This window comes from Salminus brasiliensis, chromosome 18, assembly GCF_030463535.1.
Source record: "Salminus brasiliensis chromosome 18, fSalBra1.hap2, whole genome shotgun sequence".
NCBI lineage: Eukaryota > Metazoa > Chordata > Actinopteri > Characiformes > Bryconidae > Salminus > Salminus brasiliensis.
Genome location: NC_132895.1, coordinates 32,466,661 through 32,482,406, shown reverse-complemented (window position 1 = coordinate 32,482,406; position 15,746 = coordinate 32,466,661). Strand labels below are relative to the sequence as shown.

General features: G+C 46.1%; 1 protein-coding gene across 7 annotated transcripts in view; it reads left to right on the top strand.

The window, feature by feature from the left end:
* Positions 1–15,746, top strand: part of kcnt1a (potassium sodium-activated channel subfamily T member 1a) — a 33,091-nt gene that overhangs the window by 10,550 nt on the left and 6,795 nt on the right. For 4 of the 7 annotated variants that reach the window (XM_072661276.1, XM_072661277.1, XM_072661275.1 and 1 more), the window contains 19 exons: positions 316–395; positions 1,276–1,378; positions 2,701–2,742; positions 2,891–2,939; positions 3,094–3,153; positions 3,361–3,435; positions 3,526–3,609; positions 6,090–6,184; positions 6,562–6,745; positions 7,957–8,121; positions 8,746–8,882; positions 12,373–12,436; positions 13,386–13,494; positions 13,569–13,701; positions 13,987–14,136; positions 14,752–14,984; positions 15,144–15,357; positions 15,451–15,556; positions 15,676–15,746. The exon at positions 15,676–15,746 is cut by the window's right edge and continues 102 nt beyond it. In XM_072661276.1, coding sequence (XP_072517377.1) covers positions 316–395; positions 1,276–1,378; positions 2,701–2,742; positions 2,891–2,939; positions 3,094–3,153; positions 3,361–3,435; positions 3,526–3,609; positions 6,090–6,184; positions 6,562–6,745; positions 7,957–8,121; positions 8,746–8,882; positions 12,373–12,436; positions 13,386–13,494; positions 13,569–13,701; positions 13,987–14,136; positions 14,752–14,984; positions 15,144–15,357; positions 15,451–15,556; positions 15,676–15,746 — 2,154 coding nt within the window. The remainder of the gene's footprint in view (positions 1–315; positions 396–1,275; positions 1,379–2,700; positions 2,743–2,890; positions 2,940–3,093; positions 3,154–3,360; positions 3,436–3,525; positions 3,610–6,089; positions 6,185–6,561; positions 6,746–7,956; positions 8,122–8,745; positions 8,883–12,372; positions 12,437–13,385; positions 13,495–13,568; positions 13,702–13,986; positions 14,137–14,751; positions 14,985–15,143; positions 15,358–15,450; positions 15,557–15,675) is intronic. The other 3 variants (XM_072661280.1, XM_072661279.1, XM_072661278.1) reach the window with 3 other exon arrangements.

The following is a 15,746-nucleotide window of genomic DNA, read 5'->3' as shown; positions in this document are numbered from 1 at the left end:
AACATGAGGCTGCTGCCACCTCCATACTTCACGTCCTCAGTCCGCACTCAGGAACAGCATATCAACAACATGAGGCTGCTGCCACCTCCACACTTCACGTCCTCAGTCCCAGCTGAGGAACAGCATCTCCGCAACATGAGGTTGCTGCCACCTCATACTTCATGTCCTCAGTCCGCACTTAGGAACAGCATATCAACAACATGAGGCTGCTGCCACCTCCACACTTCACGTCCTCAGTCCCAGCTGAGGAACGGCATCTCCACAACATGAGGCTGCTGCCACCACTTACTTAACCCGTGTGTTTTGTGCTTGCAGGGTGCATGTGGAGTTCTACGTGAATGAGAACACATTCAAGGAGAGACTCAAGCTCTTCTTCATTAAGAACCAGCGCTCCAGTAAGTCTTCACCATCAGATCTGGTAGATCTTAGCTGCTACAACCAGCTGTAGCATTCTAGGAATTAGAACTAATTGATTAGTGCCACTGTGGCTTGCTGAATCACCTATCCACAGCATAGCAACCACCTGGAACTCCTTAGCAGCACATATGTAGGCACACCTTAGCAAACACCTGAAATACCACTGCAAAACACCAAGCAGCAACAAACCCATAGCTTATCAAACCCATAGCAACCACCAGTGATACCACAGTCACCACCTTTCCACAGCAGAGCAAAAACCTGAAACTCCATAGCAACATGTAGGCACACCTTAGCGACCGCCAACCACATTGGAACACTAGCAACCATCTAGAATGCCACGGCACACAACACATAGCACTATGGCTGCTATTGCTAGGAACTTCCCAAACCCATAAGAACCACGAGAAATACAATAGAAATCACCTTGCCACGGCATAGCAACCACCGTGAACACCTTAGCAAACATGTACGTAGGCACACATTAGCAACTACCTGGAACACCTTAGCTTCCTCTTGGAATTCCATTGCAACCACTTAGCAACACCACGGCAATCATAGCAATCTTCAGAGTATACCATAGGTTCCACTTAGCTACAGCATAACAACCACCATGAACACCTTAGCTAAACATCATATCACCTAAGCCAACAGGCACGTATGCACACCCTTGCAACCACCTGGAACACCTAAGCATCCACTTGGATACCATAGCAACCAGTTAGCAACACCCTAGCAACCATATTGGAGCTGCATAAGTCACACATAGCATTGCATTTGGATGGATTGACTGTACATTATCCAGTATTAATGAGTGACCTTTGGCTGGACCTTCTGTTTCTCTCCTTCGTCCTGCAGGTTTGCGGATCCGTATTTTTAACTTCTGTCTGAAGGTCCTGACGTGCGTGCTCTACATCATTCGGGTCATGACCGACAACCCCACCCAGCTCCGCAACACATGGTCAGGACCTGTGTGATGACATTTTCACTGGCTTCAGCTGTAGCGCTTGGTTATGTTGGGATGAGCTGGTGTGCAGATAGGCTAGCACTTGTCTTTAGAACACAGCAGGGAGCTAACAGATTAGCTAGTTAGCGAGGACACAAACAGCAGTGAGACAGCGGGACAGCGGGACATCTCTCGAAAGTGAAGCCACCACAGGTCCTGCTTGCAGTAGTGTTGCTCCAGTGTCTGATTGACAGTGATTGACAGTGATTGACGGCCTTGCCTGGAGGAGACCACTCTTCCTGCAGGTTTGACACGGCGGTCAGTTGTGGCTTCATCTCTGTAGAATGGGAGGGTTCATTAGACTAGCGGATGAGCTCTGAGGTTCCACTGGCGGCAGAACAGGTACCCGGAGCGTAGTGCTACCACCACCATGCTTAACAGCTGGTGCAGTATTCTTGGAGCTGAACTACGGCAGCCAGTGTGTAGCAATGATGGTAATGAACAGCTGATAGGGATCAGCGCTCGGCCTCTTTAAAGTCATGTGTTGTTTTGTATTGTCATGTGTTGTTGTTGTTGTTTTGTCATGTATTCTCTCTAATAATTCGCTCTCTTTTCCTCTTCTCTCTCACTTGGGCTCTCTCTCTCTCTCTCTCACACACTCTCTCTCTCTCTCTCTCTCTCTGTTTCCTTTTTTCTCGCTGTATTTCTTCCCTGTATTTTTCCTGTTTTCTCTCTCTCTCTATCCTTTCTCTCTCGTCTGCCCCCCCCCACTCTCTTTCTCTCTGGTCTGCCCCCTTTCTCTCTCTCCCTCTCTCTCGTCTGCCCCCTCTCTCTCTCTCTCGTCTGCCCTCTCTCTCTCTCTCCCTCTCTCTCGTCTGCCCCCTCTCTCTCTCTCTCGTCTGCCCTCTCTCTCTCTCTCTCTCTCTCGTCTGCCCCCTCTCTCTCTCTCGTCTGCCCTCTCTCTCTCTCTCTCTCTCTCTCGTGTGCCCTCTCTCTCTCTCTCTCTCTCTCTCTCTCTCTCTCTCTCTCTCTCGTCTGCCCCCTCTCTCTCTCTCGTCTGCCCCCCCCTCTCTCTCTACCTGTCTCTCTCCCTATCTCCATCTCTCTCTCTCTCTCTCGCTCTCTCTACCTGTCTCCATCTCTCTCTCTCACTCTCGCTCTCTCTCTCTCTCTCTTTCTCTCTCTCTCTCTCTCTCTCTCTCTCTCTCTCTCTCTCTCGTCTGCCCCCCCCCTCTCTCTACCTGTCTCTCTCCCTATCTCCATCTCTCTCTCTCTCTCCATCTCTCTCTCTCTCACTCTCTCTCTCTCTCTCTCTCTCTCTCTCTCTCTCTCTGCAGTATAAAGTGCAACAGCTCTACTCAGAATAATGAGATTAACTGGTGAGAGAGCTCTGCCTCACCCACACGTCCCTCACTCATACACACACAGATATTAATACAGATAATAATATGATAATGTTTATACCACACATACTCTCTCTCTGTCTCTCTCTCTCTCTCTCTCTCTCTCTCTCTCTCTCTCTCTCAGGGAGTTGATCTTCTGGGTGGACAGGAAAACCCCTGTGTGGGCCATTCAGGTGAGCTAGAGAATTTATTATTAATAATAATAGTAATAATAATAGTAATAATAATAATGATGATGATGATGATGATAATAATAATAGTTTTAATATTAATAATCACTTTATTATTATTGCTGTGTTTATCTTGTGCTGTGTGTGTGCATATTAGGTGATAGTAGCGTCCATCAGTTTCATGGAGGCCATGCTGCTTATGTACCTCAGCTACAAGGTAGGCCTGTTTAATATGTCCAAATGTTTGTGGACACCCCTGTTAATGAAGGCATTCAGCTGCTTTAGGTTGCACCCATTGCTGACACAGATAGACACACTGCCTGTCTCCAGTCCCTGTAGAGTAGAAGTGCTGCCAATAGAATAGGAGAATTTGTCCATGTAATGTAATGTGTATTTGTGTGTGTGTGTGGGGGGGTGTTCTCAGGGCAATATCTGGGAGCAGATGTTCCAGGTGTCATTTCTGCTGGAGATGTTAAACACAGTCCCCTTCATCATCACGGTAAACACCCTGACTCTCACACAACCACCTCTGTCCTCAACCCTGACCGCCCCCTCCCGCTGACCCTTGCTGACTTCCCTACTGTCCCAGATTTTCTGGCCGACCCTGAGAAACCTCTTCATCCCGGTCTTCCTGAACTGCTGGCTGGCCAAGCACGCTCTGGAGAACATGATCGTGAGTGTTTATCAGTGTGTGTCAGTGTGTATTACTGTATTAGTGTGTATCAGTGTTTATTTGTGTGTACCGTTGTGTATTAGTGTGTACCATTGTGTATTAGTGTGTGTTAGTGTGTGTCAGTGTGTGTATTAGTGTGTATCAGTGTTTATCAGTGTGTATTAGTGTGTATTAGTGTGTATCAGTGTGTATCGGTGTGTATTAGTGTGTATCAGTGTGTATCAGTGTTTATTAGTGTGTATCAGTGTGTATTAGTGTGTATCAGTGTGTATCGGTGTGTATTAGTGTGTATCAGTGTGTATCAGTGTTTATTAGTGTGTATCAGTGTGTATCAGTGTGTATCAGTGTTTATCAGTGTGTATTAGTGTGTATTAGTGTTTATTAGTGTGTACCATTGTGTATTAGTGTGTGTCAGTGTGTATCAGTGTGTATCAGTGTTTATCAGTGTTTATCAGTGTGTATTAGTGTTTATTAGTGTATATCAGTGTCTATCAGTGTCTATGTGTCAGTGTGTATTAGTGTATCAGTGTGTATTAGTGTGTATCAGTGTGGATCAGTGTGTATCAGTGTGTATCAGTGTTTATCAGTGTTTATCAGTGTGTATTAGTGTGTATTAGTGTGGATCAGTGTTTATCAGTGTGTATTAGTGTTTATTAGTGTATATCAGTGTGTGTCTATGTGTCAGTGTGTATTAGTGTATCAGTATGTATTAGTGTGTATTAGTGTGTATCAGTGTGTATTAGTGTGTATCAGTGTTTATCAGTGTGTATTAGTGTGTATCAGTGTATATCAGTGTGTGTCTATGTGTCAGTGTGTATTAGTGTATCAGTATGTATTAGTGTGTATTAGTGTGTATCAGTGTGTATTAGTGTGTATCAGTGTTTATCAGTGTGTATTAGTGTGTATCAGTGTTTATCAGTGTGTATTAGTGTTTATTAGTGTATATCAGTGTGTGTCTATGTGTCAGTGTGTATTAGTGTATCAGTATGTATCAGTGTGTATCAGTGTGTATCAGTGTTTATCAGTGTGTATCAGTGTTTATCAGTGTGTATTAGTGTGTATCAGTGTATATCAGTGTGTGTCTATGTGTCAGTGTGTATTAGTGTGTATCAGTGTTTATCAGTGTGTATTAGTGTTTATTAGTGTATATTAGTGTTTATTAGTGTATATCAGTGTGTCTATGTGTCAGTGTGTATTAGTGTGTATCAGTGTTTATCAGTGTGTATTAGTGTTTATTAGTGTATATCAGTGTGTGTCTATGTGTCAGTGTGTATTAGTTTATCAGTATGTATTAGTGTTTATTAGTGTGTATTAGTGTGTATCAGTGTGTATCAGTGTGTATTAGTTTATCAGTATGTATTAGTGTTTATTAGTGTGTATTAGTGTGTATCAGTGTGTATTAGTGTGTATCAGTGTATATCAGTGTGTATTAGTGTGTATCAGTGTGTATTAGTGTTTATTAGTGTATATCAGTGTGTGTCTATGTGTCAGTGTGTATTAGTGTATCAGTATGTATTAGTGTTTATTAGTGTGTATTAGTGTGTATCAGTGTGTATCAGTGTGTATTAGTGTGTATCAGTGTTTATCAGTGTGTATTAGTGTGTATCAGTGTATATCAGTGTGTGTCTATGTGTCAGTGTGTATTAGTGTTTTTAAGTGTGTATCAGTGTTTATCAGTGTGTATTAGTGTGTATCAGTGTGTATTAGTGTTTATTAGTGTATATCAGTGTGTGTCTATGTGTCAGTGTGTATTAGTGTATCAGTATGTATTAGTGTTTATTAGTGTGTATCAGTGTGTATCAGTGTGTATTAGTGTGTATCAGTGTTTATCAGTGTGTATTAGTGTGTATCAGTGTATATCAGTGTGTGTCTATGTGTCAGTGTGTATCAGTGTTTATCAGTGTGTATCAGTGTTTATCAGTGTGTATTAGTGTGTATCAGTGTGTATTAGTGTTTATTAGTGTATATCAGTGTGTGTCTATGTGTCAGTGTGTATTAGTGTATCAGTATGTATTAGTGTTTATTAGTGTGTATCAGTGTGTATCAGTGTGTATTAGTGTGTATCAGTGTTTATCAGTGTGTATTAGTGTGTATCAGTGTATATCAGTGTGTGTCTATGTGTCAGTGTGTATCAGTGTTTATCAGTGTGTATCAGTGTTTATCAGTGTGTATTAGTGTTTATTAGTGTATATCAGTGTGTGTCTATGTGTCAGTGTGTATTAGTGTTTTTAAGTGTGTATCAGTGTTTATCAGTGTGTATCAGTGTTTATCAGTGTGTATTAGTGTTTATTAGTGTATATCAGTGTGTGTCTATGTGTCAGTGTGTATTAGTGTATCAGTGTGTATTACTGTTAAGGTAGCTTGGTGAATTAGGAGACTTTTTTGGCTTTGTTGTGTTTGTATTTACATATGTGTGTGTGTGTGTGTATGTGTGTGTGTGTGTGTGTGTGTGTGTGTGTGTGTGTATGTGTGTGTTTCAGAATGACCTGCACAGAGCAATCCAGAGAACACACTCCGCCATGTTTAACCAGGTTCTGATTCTCATCTGCACTCTGCTCTGCCTCGTCTTCACTGGGTGAGTCTCCCTCGCCCTCTCTCTCTCTCTCTCTCTCTCTCTCTCTCTCTCTTGTTGCTATGGTGTATTTGGTGGTTGCTTGGTTTTGGTTTTTCATATGATTGACAGACTGTTTCTGCTGTTTCTATGGTGTATTTAGCGGTTGCTAGGTAGTTGATATGGTGTGTTAGATGGTTTCTAGGGTTTTGCTATGTTGTTGATGTTGATGTATCTACTGTGTTATACCAGTTGGTTGTTGTGGTATTGCTATGTTTTGGCCATGGTATTGAAATAGGTTGCTAGGTACTAGTTGCTAGGATATTGCATATTTTAGATGGTTGCTAGGGTGTTGCTATGTTGTTTGCTATGTCTCGTCTCTCTCTCTTTTTCTCGTACAGTACGTGTGGTATCCAGCATCTGGAGCGAGCGGGGAGGAACAGCCTCTCTCTCTTCAACTCCCTCTACTTCTGCATCGTCACCTTCTCCACCGTGGGCTTCGGGGACGTCACCCCCCAGATCTGGCCCTCGCAGCTGCTGGTGGTGGTGATGATATGTGTGGCCCTGGTGGTGCTGCCCCTGCAGGTAGGAGGACCCGGTTACACCTGACCTGAAGTCAGTTAGGAACACCTTTCATTTCGGAAGAAACAGTGAACGAGTAGGTGTCCCAATACTTTTGAACCATCACTGGTCACAGTTCGGGTGGCTTTGAGGTGGCACTCAGACGGGGGTGCTGTGCTTTGCCATCAGCAGCCGGAGCCTGAGGGAGCACAACCGGCCTTGCTCTCTCCGGGTGGGCACATGGCGCTCTCTCTCCCCTCTCTCAGTGTGATGTTGGCCGGCTTGGGCGTCAGAGCCGGGTACCCGGCGCTATCCTCCAAGCGCGTTGGTTGGTTGCCTGGTGACGCTGCATGGAAACGAGACGATGGCTGGTTGCGGAGGAGGCATGTGTCAGTCCTCAGCCTCACAGTGTTGTGAGCTTTACACATGTGATAGGGGCAGGGTGCTGACGAGTAGTTGGGTAAAATTGGGAGGGAAGTTCTGACCACTTCACTGGCTGTTCAAGTGACACAGTGTACAACTGACCCCTCCCACAGAGTCCAGAGTCCAGCAGGGGAGAGTTCGCTACATGTTGTTAGCTACTTTAGCCTCGTAGCTCCAGGGATGTGAACCTCAGACCCCAGACACGTATTCTTGGGATTCGAGGAGGACTGTGTAAAAGCTCTCACTTCATTCTCTCTCTCTCTCTCTCTCTCTCTCTCTCTCTCTCTCTACCTCTGCTATCTCGCCCTCTCTATTTTCGTTCTCTCGCTCAATCTCTTTCTTTTCTCTCTCTGACCATCTGTATTTCTCTCTCCATCTCTCTCTCTCTCTCTCTTTCTATGATCATCTCTCTCTCTCTCTCTCTGTCTCTCTCTCTCTCTGTCTCTCTCTGTGTCTCTCTCCCTCCTCTCTCTCTGTGTCTCTCTCCCTCCTCTCTCTCTCTGTCTCTCTCCCTCTTCTCTCTCTCTGTCTCTCTCTCTCTGCCTCTCTCTCTCTCTCTCTCTCTCTCTCTCTCTCTTTCTATGATCCTCTCTCTCTCTCTCTCTCTCTCTCTCTCTCTCTCTCTCTCTCTCTCTCTGTCTATCTCCCTCCTCTCTCTCTCTGTCTCTCTCTCTCTCTCTCTCTCTCTCTCTCTCTCTGTCTCTCTCTCCCTCTCTCTCTCTCTCTCTCTCTGTCTCTCTCCCTCCTCTCTCTCTGTCTCTCTCTCTCTCTCTCTCTCTCTCTGTCTCTCTCTCTCTCTCTCTCTGCTGTAGTTTGAGGAGCTGATCTATCTGTGGATGGAGAGGCAGAAGTCTGGGGGGAACTACAGCCGGCACCGCGCTCAGACGGAGAAGCACGCCGTGCTCTGCGTCAGCTCTCTTAAAATCGACCTGCTCATGGACTTCCTCAACGAGTTCTACGCCCACCCACACACACAGGTCTGACAGGGTGTGTGTGTGTGTGTGTGTGTGTGTGTGTCTGTCAGTTATTTTTGGTTGCTGCAGTGGGTGGTTAGCAGGGCTGTGACACTTCATAAAATTCAGTAATGAAATACAGCAGAACAAAAGTATTGGGACACCCCTCTTAATATAGTTGACTAATAATTGATAATTGACTGGTGACAGCGTGGTTCTGTATGTAATAGGAGACACCGCTGCACCAACAGCAACAACAGCAAGTCAGCTGGTGAAATGTCCTCCCTCCTAGATCTTCCTTCCACCACGTAAAGTTACAGAGCGGGGTCAGGGCCGAGTGCTGAGCTCAGAGCAGAGTGCAGAAAAGCCTCCAACTGACTCAGTAACTGCAGCAGAGCTCCAGACCTGCTGCTGCTGGTAGAGCTTAGAGCAAAGGGGGACCGGCTCTATATTAATATAGCCCATGGGTTTAGAATGGGACGTCATTCTAAAAGCTCATGTAGGTGTAAAGTGTAGGTGTCCCAATACTTTTGCCCATATAGTGTATCTTGTAGTCTTTTGCTTCTTAACGCTAAATAGGGGCAGAAAAGTGGGTGCAAATGATCATAATGATTACAGTAACATGTGTGTGTGTGTGTGTGTCTGTAGGACTATTACGTGGTGATCTTGTGTCCATGTGAAGCGGACAGCCAGGTGAGGAGAGTTCTGCAGATTCCACTTTGGTCACAGCGGGTCATCTACCTGCAAGGCTCCGTTCTCAAAAACCAGGACCTTCTCAGAGCAAAGTGAGTGGCGGTTTCCATCACAGCATCACATACATGCAGGTACAGCTAGCTCGACCAATCACAGCATCACATACATGCAGGTACAGCTAGCTCGACCAATCACAGCATCGCATACAATTACACCAGCCGATCAGAGCAACAGAGAAAAGGAATTACAGTCAAAGCAGCTAATCACAATCAATTACAGTGACATCAGCCAATCACAGCATCACACACCATCAATAACAGTGACACCAACCAATCACAGCATCACACACAATCAATTACAGTGACACCGGCCAATCACAGCATCACACACCATCAATAACAGTGACACCAGCCAATCACAGCATCACACACCATCAATAACAGTGACACCAGCCAATCACAGCATCACACACAATCAATTACAGTGATAGCAGCCAATCACAGCATCACACACAATCAATTACAGTGACACCAGCCAATCACAGCATCACACACCATCAATTACAGTGACACCGGCCAATCACAGCATCACACACCATCAATAACAGTGACACCAGCCAATCACAGCATCACACACAATCAATTACAGTGACACCGGCCAATCACAGCATCACACACAATCAATTACAGTGACACCAGCCAATCACAGCATCACACACCATCAATAACAGTGACACCAGCCAATCACAGCATCACACACCATCAATAACAGTGACACCAGCCAATCACAGCATCACATACAATTAATTACAGTGACACCGGCCAATCACATCATCACACACAATCAATTACAGTGATAGCAGCCAATCACATCATCACACACAATCAATTACAGTGATAGCAGCCAATCACAGCATCACACACAATCAATTACAGTGACACCAGCCAATCACAGCATCACACACCATCAATAACAGTGACACCAGCCAATCACAGCATCACACACCATCAATAACAGTGACACCAGCCAATCACAGCATCACACACAATCAATTACAGTGACACCGGCCAATCACAGCATCACACACAATCAATTACAGTGACACCAGCCAATCACAGCATCACACACAATCAATTACAGTGACACCAGCCAATCACAGCATCACACACAATCAATTACAGTGACACCAGCCAATCACAACATCACACACAATCAATTACAGTGACACCAGCCAATCACAGCATCACACACAATCAATTACAGTGACACCAGCCAATCACAGCATCACACACAATCAATTACAGTGACATCAGCCAATCACAACATCACACACAATCAATTACAGTGACACCAGCCAATCACAGCATCACACACCATCAATAACAGTGACACCAGCCAATCACAGCATCACACACAATCAATTACAGTGACACCAGCCAATCACAGCATCACACACAATCAATTACAGTGACACCAGCCAATCACAACATCACACACAATCAATTACAGTGACACCAGCCAATCACAGCATCACACACCATCAATAACAGTGACACCAGCCAATCACAGCATCACATACAATTAATTACAGTGACACCGGCCAATCACATCATCACACACAATCAATTACAGTGATAGCAGCCAATCACATCATCACACACAATCAATTACAGTGATAGCAGCCAATCACAGCATCACACACAATCAATAACAGTGACACCAGCCAATCACAGCATCACACACAATCAATTACAGTGACACCAGCCAATCACAGCATCACACACAATCAATTACAGTGACACCAGCCTATCACAACATCACACACAATCAATTACAGTGACACCAGCCTATCACAACATCACACACAATCAATTACAGTGACACCAGCCAATCACAGCATCACACACCATCAATTACAGTGACACCAGCCAATCACATCATCACACACAATCAATTACAGTGATAGCAGCCAATCACAGCATCACACACAATCAATTACAGTGACACCAGCCAATCACAGCATCACACACAATCAATTACAGTGACACCAGCCAATCACAGCATCACACACCATCAATTACAGTGACACCGGCCAATCACAGCATCACACACAATCAATTACAGTGATAGCAGCCAATCACAGCATCACACACAATCAATTACAGTGACACCAGCCAATCACAGCATCACACACAATCAATTACAGTGACACCAGCCAATCACATCCTGGATCCTGAGAAACACGCTGGTTCTCCACCCTTCCTTTTCCCCTTTCTTCCTTTCCTCCGTCTCCTCATTCCTGCAGTCTCTCTCCCTTTCATCTGTTGCCATGGTGTTGAGCTCTCAGAAGCATGAAAGGCTAATAACAGAGAGGCATTTTTAGCATCCGAGGGCTCTCTATATAATAGAATGTTCTGTGTGGTGCATGTGTGTGTGTGTGTGTGTGTGTGGATGTGTGTGTTGTGTGGGGGTGTGTTTGCCTTTTCAATCAAAGTCAAAGTTTGGCGCTGAGTCACTGGGCCAGTCTGGGGGGCTGATGGCGTTCTGATGGCTCATTTTCTTTTTTGCTTTTTCTCAGCTCACATGGACTGGCGGTGTAGCGCCTAGGTATGTAGGGTATGCGTCAGCGCATAATTGCCTCTGCTTCTTCCCATTGCATAACTGACCGCAGTCCAGAATTACTCAACCCCTTCCCGACGAGCGTCTTCTGCTGCCCTGACCGGCTGCAGACATCCATGCACAGCCAGACACCAGCTTCTGGCAGCGCTCCTGAGGAATCTCGGCCCGTTCCTCACGGACGGCGGCTTTGCGTTTATTTTATTTTTCTGCAGCCGCCTTCTTCAAATCCCACCAACCAAAGGTTTTCTGTGAGGTTCAAGTCGGGCGACTGTGACGACCACTCCAGCATCCTCCAGGACTTCTTCTGAAACCAGGGCTTGGTGGACTGTGAGGTGTGCTCGGCATCATTGCTGTTCCTGTTGGAAGGTCCAGTGAGGATGCACAAGCTTCAGCTTCCTCGCAGATCCTCATAGCTGGAGGATGCAGATCTGGACGTGAGCTGACAGCGGTTCTCCTATTGGCTCCTGCATGGTTACATCTGAAAGCGCAACTCTCGTGAACTTAAAATGGACAGGGAAGTGTAACGTCCACTCTCCGTAACGCCAGGGTCCGTCAACGTGCCTGATACGGGCCAGTTGTGCACTCTCAGGCTCTGGCTGCTGATGGCGAACCAGCATGTATTCGAAACGGCGATCCTCAGGTCATAGAGGCAACCCCTCAGTCTGCTGGTCAGCTGGATAGCCATCGTTGCCTTTGGGCATCGATAATCTTCGGGTGCCTGACACCCTGTCGCTGATTTGTGGTCTGTCCTTCCTCGGACCGCCGCCTTGCTGACTGGGATCCCTCCACTAGGCCTCGGGAGTCGCTTCAACCCAGACGTCTGGACCTAGTGGTCTGGGCCAGAAGCTTTGGAGACCCCGGACCGTCCCGAACCTTTATTTTAGTTTGTGCTCCGATACCCGAGCCGTCCCGTCTGACAGCGCCCCCTGCTTTACTGTCTGTGGTGTGTTTTTTGCGGTGTAGGATGGACGATGCGGAGGCCTGTTTCATCCTGAGCAGCAGAAATGAGGCTGACCGAATGGCTGCTGTAAGTAATCACTGCCACTGACCACTTATTGATCGTCTTAATTGATCAGAAGTCACACTGCGCACCAATCACTTAGTCTTAGCTAATGATTGACCCTTCATCCTAACTCATTGATCACCTTGACTGACCACTTGCTGATCACCAGTGACCAGCCAAATTAATCAGTAAATCATCAGTAAACATCTTGAAGATTAGGATTATTGATTATTAATCATCTTGACTGATTGCCTGCTGATCATCTTGACTGACCACGTATCGATCACTCTGACTGACCACCTATTGATTACCTTGACTGGCAACTTAAGGATCATTGGTCTTGACTAATCACGATGACCAGTAGGTGATCAGACAAGATGGTCAGTGAACGGTTATGTAATATGTCATCTTTTTACTGATACATGGTTATCAGTAGCGACTATTGATCACTTTGACTGACCATTTACTGATCGCCTTGACTGACCACTTATTGATCACTCAGGTTGACCACCAGTAGATTACTTTGATCGATTACTTAGATAAGTGATCAGACAAGATGGTCAGTGAACGGTTATGTAATATGTCATCTTTTTACTGATACATGGTTATCAGTAGCGACTATTGATCACTTTGACTGACCATTTACTGATCGCCTTGACTGACCACTTATTGATCACTCAGGTTGACCACCTGTCGATTACTTTGATCAATTACTTAGATAAGTGATCAGACAAGATGATCAGTAAATGATCTGGTTACCAGTAACAAATATTGACCATCTTGACTGACTGTTTATTGATCACTTTGACTGTCCACTTACTGATCACCTTAATTGATCAGAAGTCCCATGTTGTTACATTCCGATCACCTCAAACCCACTCTGATCTGATCTGAGTATTGATTATTCATCAGTGGTCAGTTGCCGTGCTGTGTGCGTTGTGTACTGATTGATAGTGTCGATTGTCCTTCGCAGGATCATCAGACGATTTTGCGAGCGTGGGCCGTGAAGGATTTCGCCCCCAACTGCCCTCTCTACGTCCAGATCCTCAAACCCGAAAACAAGTTCCACGTGAAATTTGCAGGTGATTTTCTGCAGGACTCTCAGTCCTCACCACTCTTTCTCACTCTTGTTATCGTGGCTCATTTTGGCTCTAAGTGGTGGGTTCGTTTCCCGCTGCAGACCACGTGGTGTGTGAGGAGGAGTTTAAGTACGCCTTGTTGGCTCTAAACTGCCTGTGTCCAGCCACGTCCACTCTGGTCACTCTGCTGGTCCACACGTCCCGTGGGCAGTGAGTAGCCTGTGGATGTCCTTCTTCATTACACACCCACACGTCTTCAGCCTCTCTTCTTTTAGTCTCTGTCTCTCTCTCTCTTTCTCTTTCTCTCTCTTTTCACGCTGACACTGATCAATTTGTGTTTATTGATTATTGATTGATTGATTGATCTAATCCTATTCCTTGATCTTGCTTACTGGTTACCTTGCTTACTATATGTCCTTCCTTCAAATGCTTGAAATCACTATACTGTGTAATGAGACTGGTAACCCAGTCAAACCAACCTGTTAATGACCACAGAGAGGGTCAGCAGTCTCCAGAGCAGTGGCAGAGGATGTACGGCCGCTGTTCTGGCAACGAAGTGTACCACATCTGCCTGAGCGACAGCATGTTCTTCAGGGAGTACGAGAACAAGAGCTTTACCTACGCTGCGTTCCACGCACACAAGAAGTGAGTATGCTGGGTTTTCAGTCCACCTTAAAGGTCTCCGTCCACCTTAAATGAAGCAGGCCAATACATTCGTTTTTGACTTTTTGACATGTTGGGAATCTAGCAGTGGTGCTTTACATGGTTTACGAATTTCATGATGAACGGACCAATAGAAATGCTTCAAAATGACCTGGAATCGAATCTTTTTACATTGACTTCCATTGAAAGTCACAAAGGTTTTTTGCTCCTCCTGTAAAGTTGCAATTTCTGAGATGCACCAAGAACCTTCAGACCACATGGTCTTGAGCAGATACTGGAGTGGTCCAATAGAATAGAGTCCCTGTGTAGCAGATAAACATTGATGAACCTATTGGCACCATGCTGGGCCGTAGAGGGGTGTAAAGCCCCCCGGCAGCATTCAACATCCTGACCTCATTAAAGCTCTTGTCGCTGAATTCAATCAAATCCTCACAGCAATGCTCCTCCGTCAAAAATCTAGTAGAAAGCCTTATCCTCTGGACAGTAGAGACAGTTCCTCCAACCAAACACAAAAGCAACAAAATCCTTGATTTCAGAAGAAACAGTGAATGAGCAGGTGTCCCAATACTTTTGTCAAAAATCTGTGTTTGTTTGTAGGTATGGGGTGTGTCTGATAGGGATAAAGAGGGAGGACAATAAGAGCATTCTGCTGAACCCCGGACCCCGGCACATCATGGCTGCTGGAGACACCTGTTACTACATCAACATCACCAAGGAGGAGAACTCCGCCTTCACTGTCCGACAGGAGGCTAATCAGGGCAAGAGCGGCCACTGCGACATCCTGAACAGCCCCTCGGGATTACCCGTCCACAGCATCCTCGCCAGCATGGGTGAGAGAGAGAGAGAGAGAGAGGGCGTTCCAGCTCTTCAGTTTGAAGCTGGAGGTGCTTTGAGGAACCTTCAGGAAAATTCCCTTTGTTCCTAGAAGGTTCCTCGAAGTTCCTGGAGAGTTTTTTTTTTGTGGTCACCTGCTAGTGTGTTCTTTCTAGGAACAGTTGCGATGGATTTCCAGAACACCAGTCCTACCGGAGACACAGCCACGCTGGCCCCGCCCACGCAGAACGGGCTAGGAAGTCGGCGCCCTAGCATCGCCCCGGTTTTGGAGATCGCAGACTCCGCCTCCTTACTGCCGTGCGACCTGCTCAGCGACCAGTCGGAGGATGAGGCCGCTCACTCCGATGAGGACGTGCCCTCGGCCTCTGAGTACGTCAGCTGAGACCTTTTCTCGAACAGCGCCCCCCCCCCCCCTTGAAGAGGCAGCTCTTCAGTAATGCGGTGTGTTTTCGATCTCTGCAGGTGTATCAAGGGTTATCCTCCCAACTCGCCCTACATCGGCAGCTCGCCCACGCTTTGCCACCTACTCCTGCAGAAAGCCCCCTTCTGCTGCCTGCGCCTCGACCAGGTTAGCAAGTATTACTGTACTCATGTTAAGAGGTAGCCCCTCCCACCCTCACACACGCTGCCGCCGTCCTATGACTTCCCACCCTTCTCAATGACGGCCCTTTTGTTTTTCTGCCGTAGGCCTGTGAGCACGTCAGCTGCGAGGACGCTAAAGCTTACGGCTTCAAAAACAAGCTCATCATCGTTTCGGC